Genomic DNA, 11,648 nt, shown 5'->3' on the forward strand with positions numbered 1-11,648 from the left:
TTGAGAAGTCAATGAGAGAATTGAAAAAGTATTCCTTAGTAGTTAATTTTCTCAAAATCTAAAGGCACAACCTAGATTCGATTTTGTGATCAGGGATTTATTTTGGAGAAGCAGCTTCTGCCTATCTTCTTACTGTACTGTCTTTGTCTCTAGCATCTGCTGGGTCCAACAATTTGGATGTTCCGCTTCAGGAGAAATGGAAAGAGATCCTTTGACATGACTTCTGCTTTTGGACCTTAATACGGCGACACGCCATCTTAACTCATCCTCCACATTTACTGGATTGGTTGAACAATGCAGAAGAGAACCACCGATGACAGTTTGGTTCTTATTCTCGTCAAGACCAGTATGTCGGGGATCTAATCGCAGATATCTTGTTTATGCCTGCTACATTAGGTTAGATGTCTCAGACAGTAACAAGTCATTAATTGCCTCTTTACATCAAAAGCCCTTTAATGTATTAATAACATAACACTGCTAAATGTGATTAACAACATGGAGAAACACAACAGTGTAGTCTGACTCATGCTTCTCGAATATGTAGATTGGATACAGAATTCTTTGTTTTTAAATCAATTATGCAGGTTTGCAACCTGATGCATTTAAATCCACAGAAACACCATCTGACGGTTACAAACTCACTCATTTTGAAGTCCATTTTTTACATGACATTAAATTATTATTATTTAAAATCTCATCACAGTATTCTACAAACACTTTTTTACACGTCTCATAAGTACAGATACTAAACGCAACAGAGCTTACCCACACTCACACACATATAGAGAGAGATAAAAAAAAATTGTAAGCCTATGTGTGTGATGTCTGGCATATGATCTTCTTGAAAGATCTCCGAAAATCGCGATTAAATATTGTATAAATGATAGGGTTCACTGAACTGTTACAGTAACCAATCCAGAAAAACAGATTAAAGAGAGCATCCGGAATTGGGCAACAATCTCTGCATATTGCGTGCAGACTGTAGGTAAAAAAGAATGGGAACCAGCAGAGTACAAACACCCCCATCACCACTGCAAGGACAAACGTAAAGCGCTTTTCACGCATCTGCGCCAGTTTGGTCTTTGACAGTGACATCTGTCTAATCTTTTGCTCCTGAGAGAGCTTCGCGTTGCGGTTTGAAGCCCATGACACGCGACAACTCTGTTTTGGGAAAGTGTTTGCCCCCTCCACTTTCACTCTCTTGGAGAAGAGACAGTTCTTGGGTTTGCTGTCGGCCACGCAGCTCTCCTCCAGGTCAATATCATCGAGCTCTCCTTTCCGCATGTGGCCACCTAAACTGGGGCTGCTAGGGCTCTCCACCTCAAACTTCCTCCTGGGCACGAAGCACGTCTCCGACTGCGAAGGCTGTCTCTCCGTCCCGTTCTTTGCCGCAAACACGGTTGATGCGCGCTGCTTGGCCACTTTATATATTTTACAATACACCAGAATCATGATTAGACCCGGGGCGAAAAATGATACCAGACAAGACGAGAGAATATACCATGTTTCGTTGTTGAGCAAGCACTCATGCTCGTCGTGTTTGGTCATAAGTAACGGTGGAAAAGAGATGACTGCTGATATGACCCAGACCACGGTGATCATACACTTAATACGCCTGGGCGTCCTTTTCCGATTGTAGCTAACAGCTTTGGTTACAGACCAGTACCTGTCCAGACTTATGGCACAGAGGTGCACTATGGAGGACGTGCAGAAGAGAACGTCAAGGGCCAAGTAGAAGGCGCACCAGGTGCTCCCAAAGTACCAGTAACCCATGATCTCGTTGGCGAGGGAGAAAGGGATGACCAAGGTGGCCACTAATATATCTGCCGATGCCAAAGAGACAAGGAAGAGATTCTGCGGCGCACGGAGCGCGCGGCTGGTGAAAACGGCCACCACAACAAGTACATTCCCTACGATTGTCACCAGAATGATAACGGTGACCAGGAACACGATGAAGACTGCCACGCTCTGGGAGTGAGGCAGAGGTCTTTGGGCACTCGTGCCATTAGTATCCTCTGATGAGTTCGATGCGGCAAAAGCTGTTGGGGTTATATCCATTCTGGATAGACACGTCTGTTCCTCCCCATTCTCCTCATGCATTCCAAGCAGAGATACACAAGGCGAGGGTCGCAAATTGCGCAATTTGATCAAAGTAGTAATTTTCATCTAATCAGTTGACTCATTATGTGGAAACATCACTGTTCGATCGAAATCACAGACGGAATGACCAGGAGAAGTAGCATCCTGCAGTGTTTTGTTTTTAGTGCATACGCACAAGGTTGCCCGCGACTCCAACAATGCCTGGCCACGCTCTACAGTTTGTATTTGTGCAAGGAAAGAAAAATGTTTTGAATGTATGGTTCCCTCGCGTACGACGGCAGTCCAAGAAACCAGGGTCAGATGGTAGCCTGAAGTTCCTACTTTAATCTGGTCGTTGCGCATTGGCCGCGTTCATGCTAGAGTGGAGAGGAATGTTAGTTCGGAGAGAGGGAGAGGGAGAGGGAGAGGGAGAGATGGGGGGGGGGGGGGGGGGGGGGGCGTTTACTGCGCAATTACGCACATGATTAAACCATGGGAATAGGGTAGTAATGGCAGTAAAGACAGGTGAATGTATTGTCAAATGAACACAACATCACCGTTTGGAAATCTGTGCAAATGTTCTAGTTATCTTTAGAAGCGTAACATAACGTTAATTGTCAAACGCGGTGCGTTCAGTTAATTCGATCAATAAAAAAATACACATTTAATTAGAGCGGCATTATCTGAAGCCTGGAGGCTCAAATAATTTGAAAGTCTGCCCCACAGCCAACCAGCCAATAGTTTGTTGTGTCACACACACACTTTTGGGATAGTGACACATTTTTTGTTGTTTTGTCTCTACTCCAGCACTTATAACATGACTATGAGGTTAAAGTGCAGACTGTCAGCTTTAATTTGAGGGCATTTTCATCCATGTCGGTTTGAACCATTTAGAAATTACAGCACTTTTTGTACACAGTACACATTTTATGGGACCAAAAGTATTGGGACAAATTCACTTATGTGTATTAAAGTAGTCAAACGTTTAGTATTTGGACCCATATTCCTATAATTGTGAAACTTAGACACTTTTTCTGTTTGTTTTGGTTGTGTGTCCGATAATTTTGTGCCCAATAGAAATGAATGGTAAATAATGCATTGTGTCATTTGAGTTATATTAATTTTAAATAACAATATAATTTGTTTCCAAAAACGACTACATTAATGTGGAATCTACCATGATTACGGATAGTCCTGAATAAAGTGAGAAAGTTAGATACACAAATGTCAATACATAATCTCTCTCCATTACAATAACAGGGGAGGTTAGCATTACTTGGGGGTGGGGTGATGATATTTGGGCATCTGTAACTTTCTCATTCACCATTATTAATGATTTATTCAGGACTATCTGTAATGATGGTAGGATCCACATTAACATAGAAGTGTTAAGAAACAGTCTTATTTACAATTAAAGTGAATCCAAAATGACACAACACATTTTTTTTACCATTCATTTCTATTGGGCACAAAATAATCTGAAACACAACCATCACAAACAGTAAATGCACCCAACAAGTTTGTAGAGTCACAAGCTTGATGTAATCATTATGTGCTAGGAATATGGGTACTAAACTTTGACTACTTTAATACACATAAGTGAATTTGTTCCAAATCTTTTGGTCCCCTAAAATGGGAGGACTATGTTCAAAAAGTGTTGTAACTTCTAAACGGTTCACCCGATATGGATGAAAATATGACATTACTGTAATTAACACGTGGGAATCCAGTACCTGACTTTTGTCATCTCTTCTTTTGTCAGCCCCCCCCCCCCCCCCCCCCCCCCCCCCCGAAAAAAAAATGGTGTTTGACCAGATACAAAGCTATTTCACAGTAAACAAATTAACAACTAACTTTCAGCATGCTGTCGTGGAAATTTCCTGTATTACCAAATCATGAGAGAGCAAACTACACACAAGTCAGAGTTATCATAAAGTCCATTTTTTATTGTATGAGCTTCACCATAGCCCTGTGACTCTCAGATCGATTCAGTGTCATAAATGAATTATCTGAGAGTGCTTACAAAACAGTCCTTGGTATCATTTATAGCCAAGACACACCCATCAAAAGTCACATGACGAATAACAGATCTTAGGAACATTATACAAATAACCTTTTACCAGAAAAAGGAGTATCCCATAATTTATAGCATTAGCTATAACTTATTGTTCAGTTTGGTCTCCTAAACCAAAGCTCTTATCTCGTTCTTGGTACCACTTAGAACCAAAAACATTACCTCATCCAATGGCATATATCAAATACACCCTATCCTGGACAAGCTTACAGAGAGACGTGACTGGCACACAGACATTGTGGAGCCACCTAACTGGTTCCCCATTCATCACACCATCCCCTCACATGGTTTAGGAATAGTTTACAGACACATTCACAGACAAGACTAACCTGACCTCTCCCCTCTCTGGGCCCAATTAACTTTCCCACATAAGCATGCTTATGAAAATTAATAAAACATCTTATTTATAAATGTTGCCTAAAGAATTCTGATTCTGCTACGACATTCCCCTCTCAGGGACATTGTCCCTTCTAAAGAATCAGAACATTAATTACATACTCAATATTTAAAATAAAATAAAAAATCCCTTCAATGTCAAATACCTTAGCTTATATGTAAGCTTTCTCCCTTCTGAAACTAAGTTTACAACCTTTATTCTACAAGACAAACTTGCACATGTTTAATAACACAGAATAATCCTTTTGAGGAAAATAAAAACATAACATAGAAATGCTCCCTAAGTTACATGAGAACCAGTATCTAAACACAGGCCTCCTCACAACATATAGGACAGGCATCCCTCTATGTCCTCATGCTCAGAGATGTAGTCAGGAATAGAGAATAGGTCAGGGAAATCATTCATATTCCAAATCATAATTAACAACCCAACTATTTATCCAACCAAAATTTAGAATGACATTCCTCAGTGATTCAAATTGGTCTTATCACTCAAAGTAAAAATCTCAATTTAACACACATCAATATTAGCAGATTTTACATTCATTCAGTATAATTATCCCATAATTCCACTAGTAACTTTTTTAATCATGATTATAATACAGATCAGTATCTCAATACATTCTTAATCTAAATTACCTCTACAATCAACCTAATACCACAAAAGTATAAAACAATTTTATTGGCACAGTTGATCCCCTCTCAAGCACTGATTCTTCTGGCGTCTTTTTCGTTCTTCTTCAGATAGCTTTACAATTCAAAGTGGACGGCCCATGATAATGTCCCAATTACATTGTCTCATCTTTCCCACTCATGTATTGTCCATTCGTCAACCAATATACCAGCATCATGAGAAAAGGTTAGAACAGATCTCTTTCCATGATCACTCCATGTGGACTCTCCTCTCACACGCCAAAGAGAAGCATGAAAGAAAGGCAGTTGATAGCTTAGATCTGATACTGTACACCAAATTCTGTCTTGGTTCCTTTCTCTCGGTAGAGGTGGTATGGAAGGCCTTCTTCAACGCCTTTGTCACTCTTCTTCAGCCAGTTAGAGAGGTACACACACTATTCGGTCCAATTATCTCTTCCATGCATTAAGATACCGTCTGATGTCACTTTTCATGATCACCTCGAAAGAACAGATCAGAACAACAGTTTAGTTCAGTTCATTAACTACATGATAAATTATTACTTTTACCAATTATTCTTAATACACATATCTAAACATATTTCAAAGAAAATATCAACACATTCTATTGAAACTATTCTTTCAAATTGGTTTATACTCCCCATCTCACTGTCAACTCCATCGTAGAGCCAAGGATCAAGAAGTTAGACCTATACCCCTCGGGAATAGAACAAAACAAACACAACAATACAATACACTCAACAATACAATACACTCCTTCACATATCACTCAAGGTGTATAACTTTAATTCAAAACCTCAAAAAACGGAATCCTCCCCCATGTTTTACACATATCTCTCTATGAGAGTAATGTAAAAAAAACAAACTACTACTGGAAAAAATATATTTAAAAAAATTATAATAACCTAATCAAATTAAAATCACTAAACTGAAAAAACTCCACAAAGAAAAATGATTCAACCCATGTGGTCATAGGAAAATAGACTTAAAGCAGCATACCCTTAGTTAAAAGCAATGCCCTCTCATTCTTCACAGTGGTCCAAATTACAAATATGGCTAAGAACAATAAACTCAAACATATTTACCAATTACACAAATTATCTTGAAAGCAGTATTACAAATGACCATAAATTCATTATCCAAATGGCTTTCCAATGCGGTTGATCAAGCCACAACGGAAGGTCATTATAGGTCATAGGTCATACAAAACCCTTCAAATAAGTTTTTTTTTTTTTTTACTATATTAGACAAATTATAAAAATAGTTAATTACTTCCTACTTGCTTGTCTCAGAACATTCCTTTATCAAAATAATTAACGTGTTTAATTAAAACTCAGAAAATAAAAACTCATTAAAATTCCATATGCATTTAAAAACACCAACAAATAGTCATAACAAATGTATTATGTGTGTGTATTTGCAAACCTTAAGGTAAAAACAAAATCTTCCAGGTCCTTTTCAATTTGGTAGTTTATGGCCTCAATCTCACTCACTCTCCCCAAGATTGTAGTCCCAGGAAACATTTCAAAGAGAGACAATGAAACACCCATTTTCCCAGAAAAACACAAAACACTTTGTTAGTATTCATTACACTACATCGATTCAGAGACTCAAAAGTGAACTATAAACCAAACCTAATGATAATTTCACTGTACCTCAAATCATTAATCATAAGTTTTAATCAACATCAATGTATATGTATGCTTAATTGAACATGTTAATCTTATCGTAAGATCAATGTATATGTATGCTTAATTGAACATGTTAATCTTATCGTAAGATTAAAACCCCAACTTTATAACTTCCTCTTCTCTTTGCTCTTCACACTTATGAAATGTATCCTATTTCTTTAAAAATAACACACACAGCGCCAAAATTATGTGTCAGTCAGTCTATAAGAATGAAAAACATTTCGGAAATCACTTTCTATCGCCATTATCTCTCCGCTATGGTTTAGAATTTCTTTAATTTAGGCAACTGTCTCCTCTATTGAGACGGTAATTTAAATACGACTCAATTCTCAATACATTATTCCAGCAGATAATTTAGTGAACAGACATCGTCTTGCATCAAAATCAACATCGTCTTGCATCAATATTTTTAAATGTTACCTAAAGATGTAACGGTTCTCCTCTTGTGAAGTAAAGGCGGACCAAAGCGCAGCGTGGTGGTTGTTCATTGTATTTATTGACGAACCTATACATGAACAAACTAACGAAAACAAAACAAGAAACGTGAGAACTCAAAACAGCCCTGTCTGGTGCAAAACACAAAAACAGGAACAATCACCCACAAACAAACAGTGAAACCCAGGCTACCTAAGTATGATTCTCAATCAGAGACAACTAATGACACCTGCCTCTGATTGAGAACCATACTAGGCCGAAAACATAGAACTGACCCAAAACATAGAAAAACAAACATAGACTGCCCACCCAACTCACGCCCTGACCATACTAAATAAATACAAAAACAAAGGAAATAGAGGTCAGAACGTGACAGTACCCCCCCCCCAAAGGTGCGGACTCCGGCCGCAAAACCTTGACCTATAGGGGAGGGTCTGGGTGGGCGTCTGTCCGTGGTGGCGGCTCTGGCGCGGGACGCGGACCCCACTTCACCATTGTCTCAGTCCGCCTTATTGTCCGCCTCCGTGGCTTACTCACCATGCCCACCCCTCTCAATGACCCCACTGGACAGAGGGGCTGCTTGGGACAGAGGGGCAGCTCGGGACAGAGGTGAAGCAGCTGCTCGGGACAGAGGGACAGCTGCTCGGGACAGAGGGACAGCTGCTCGAGACAGAGGGACAGCTGATCGGGACAGAGGGGCAGCTGCTCGGGACAGAGGGGCAGCTGCTCGGGACAGAGGGGCTCTAGCGGCCCCTGGCTGACTGGCGGCACTGGCGGCCCCTGGCTGACTGGCGGCCCCTGGTTGACTGGCGGCACTGGCGGCCCCTGGCTGACTGGCGGCACTGGCGGCCCCTGGCTGACTGGCGGCACTGGCGGCCCCTGGCTGACTGGCGGCACTGGCGGCCCCTGGCTGACTGGCGGCACTGGCGGCCCCTGGCTGACGGGCGGCACTGGCGGCCCCTGGCTGACGGGCGGCACTGGCGGCCCCTGGCTGACGGGCGGCATTGGCGGCTCCTGGCAGACGGGCGGCATTGGCGGCTCCTGGCAGACGGGCGGCACTGGCGGCGCTGGGCAGACGGGCGGCGCTGGCGCTGGGCAGACGGGAGGCTCCGGCAGAGACGCCGGACAGGCGGGAGGCTCCGGCAGAGGCGCCGGACAGGCGGGAGGCTCCGGCAGAGGCGCCGGACAGGCGGGAGGCTCCGGCAGAGGCGCCGGACAGGCGGGAGGCTCCGGCAGAGGCGCCGGACAGGCGGGAGGCTCCGGCAGAGGCGCCGGACAGGCGGGAGGCTCCGGCAGAGGCGCCGGACAGGCGGGAGGCTCCGGCAGAGGCGCCGGACAGGCGGGAGGCTCCGGCAGAGGCGCCGGACAGGCGGGAGGCTCCGGCAGAGGCGCCGGACAGGCGGGAGGCTCCGGCAGAGGCGCCGGACAGGCGGGAGGCTCCGGCAGAGGCGCCGGACAGGCGGGAGGCTCCGGCAGAGGCGCCGGACAGGCGGGAGGCTCCGGCAGCGCTGGAGAGGAAGGCTCTGGTAGCGCCGGAGAGGCGGGAGACTCCGGCAGCGCTGGAGAGGAGGAAGGCTCTGGACGGATGGGCCGGAGAGACAGCCTGGTACGGGGAGCTGCCACCGGAGGGCTGGGGTGTGGAGGTGGTGACGGATAGACCGGGCCGTGCAGGCGCACTGGAGCTCTTGAGCACCGAGCCTGCCCAACCTTACCCGGTTGAATGGTCCCGGTCGCCCTGCCAGTGCGGCGAGGTGGAATAGCCCGCACTGGGCTATGCAGGCGAACCGGGGACACCGTGCGCAAGGCTGGTGCCATGTAAGCCGGCCCAAGGAGACGCACTGGAGACCAGATGCGTAGAGCCGGCTTCATGGCACTTGGCTCGATGCCCACTCTAGCCCGGCCGATACGCGGAGCTGGAATGTACCGCACCGGGCTGTGCACCCGCACTGGGGACACCGTGCACTCCACAGCATAACACGGTGCCTGCCCGGTCTCTCTGCCCGGTCTCTCCTGGCTGAGCCCAAGGTCCTTTACCGTCTAATTCGTCCTCCCATGTCCAATCCTCCTCGCGCTGCTCCTGCTGCTGCTTTCTCCTTTGCCCATTACCACACCGCTTGGTCCTGTTGTGGTGGGTGATTCTGTAACGGTTCTCCTCTTGTGAAGTAAAGGCGGACCAAAGCGCAGCGTGGTGGTTGTTCATTGTATTTATTGACGAACCTATACATGAACAAACTAACGAAAACAAAACAAGAAACGTGAGAACTCAAAACAGCCCTGTCTGGTGCAAAACACAAAAACAGGAACAATCACCCACAAACAAACAGTGAAACCCAGGCTACCTAAGTATGATTCTCAATCAGAGACAACTAATGACACCTGCCTCTGATTGAGAACCATACTAGGCCGAAAACATAGAACTGACCCAAAACATAGAAAAACAAACATAGACTGCCCACCCAACTCACGCCCTGACCATACTAAATAAATACAAAAACAAAGGAAATAGAGGTCAGAACGTGACAAAAGAATTCGGATTCTGCCACGACAATGCTTATAGGGAAGGGCACTCAACATGTACGGCACTTACACAACTGACTGATGATTGGCTGAAATGTATTTCTAATAAGAAGCTTGTGTTGTTTTGTGAGACTTCAGTGCAGCTTTTGACATTATTGATCATAATCTGCTGCTGGAGAAAGTACAGTACCAGTCAAAAGTAAAGTGTAGAATAAGAGTGAAGAAATCAAAACTATGAAATAACACATGGAATCATGTAGTAACCACAGAAGTGTTAAACAAATCAAAATACATTTCATATTTGAGATTCTTCAAAGTAGCTGTATGGTTCTGTATTTATTTTCTTAGTGAACCTTGTGTTCTGTTTCGTTGTGTTCTTGAACGTAGCCCTGTCTTTAATTTTTGCTCTTTGATAACACCTGTGTTAGTTACTCACCTGGTCTCATCAGCTCCTTATTGAGTTCAGTTTATTCTGTTTGTGACTTTGTGAGGTATTCTGTAATGAATACTCAGGGAGAAAATGTGTAGATTCACACGCAAAGCACAGCAGGTGTTTATTTCGCCTTCGCAGAAGGCAGGAATAGTGGTCACAGGTAGGCAAATAGGCAGGTGAATCAAAACTAGGACTGAAGGCTATAACTGGTTCTCACAAACAAGCTAGGAAAAGGCTTAGTAGAGTCAAAACGAACAATACCTCACAAAGTCACAAACAGAATAAACTGAACTCAATAAGGAGCTGATGACACCAGCTGAGAAACTAACACAGGTGTTATCAAAGAGCAAAAATGAAAGACAGGGCTACGTTCAAGAACACAACGAAACAGAACACAAGGTTGACTAAGAAAATAAATACAGAACCTTACAGTAGCCACCCTTTGCCTTAATGACACCTTTGTACACTCTTCGCATTCTCTCAACCAGCTTAATGAGGTACTGTTCCAAGATCTTGGAATGAACAATGTGGAAATTGAGCACGTTGATGAGACTAATGCTGCTTGTTGTGTAACCCTGGATTGTAAACTGTAATGGTCAGAACATATTGATGAATTGGTAGCTAAGATGGGGAGAGGTCTGTCCGTAATAAAGCGCTGCTCTGCTTTCTTGACATTGCTATTAACAAAACAACTCCTAGAGGCCCTGGTTTTGTCGCACCTGGACTACTGCCCAGTCATATGGTCAAGTGCCACAAAGAGGGATATAGGCAAGTTACAGTTGGCCCAGAACAGAGCAGCACGACTGTCCCTTAAATGTACACAGAGAGCTACGTAACATCATTGACATGCATGTCAATCTCTCCTGGCTCAAAGTAGAGGCGAGATTGACTGCATCACTACCTGTCTTTGTGAGAGGTATTGACATGTTGAAAGCAACGAGCTGTCTTTTCATACGACTAGCACACAGCTCAGACACTCATGCATACCCTAGTTCCCCTGTGCCACCCATTAGTCCCTTGTGCCACCCATAAAAACAGGCTGACTGTGGAGAGGCACGGATGGTGGAGCTGGGAGTTCTAAGTCCCCTGTGCCACCCATAAAAACAGGCTGACGGTGGAGAGCCTGGAAGGGATGTTAATGCCCTTTGTGCGTGTGAAGCACCGCTGGGGGAGGCAAGCTATCCCTGCTGGTGTTGTGTGCTTGTAATTATTATTTTAATGTGGGTGATCAAACAGCCAGAGAAGGAGAGAGCTGGAGGGGATGTTGTGTGTGCGGGGGACAATCTTCCCAATGACTGGATTACTCTCATCCGACTCCTCTCTTCCCATCATCTCTTTGCTCCTTCTAAACCTGTTCTTCCTTGTGCCATAT

General features: G+C 44.1%; 1 protein-coding gene across 1 annotated transcript; it reads right to left on the reverse strand.

Moving 5' to 3' along the window:
• Window positions 1–810: 810 nt before the first annotated feature.
• LOC139388476 (alpha-2Db adrenergic receptor-like) lies at window positions 811–2,115 on the reverse strand. Its single transcript, XM_071135160.1, has one exon. The coding sequence runs from the start codon at window positions 2,098–2,100 to the stop codon at window positions 811–813; it is 1,290 nt and encodes a 429-aa protein (XP_070991261.1). The 5' UTR covers window positions 2,101–2,115.
• Between the last annotated feature and the right edge of the window lie 9,533 nt (window positions 2,116–11,648).

This window comes from Oncorhynchus clarkii, chromosome 29, assembly GCF_045791955.1.
Source record: "Oncorhynchus clarkii lewisi isolate Uvic-CL-2024 chromosome 29, UVic_Ocla_1.0, whole genome shotgun sequence".
Lineage (NCBI taxonomy): Eukaryota > Metazoa > Chordata > Actinopteri > Salmoniformes > Salmonidae > Oncorhynchus > Oncorhynchus clarkii.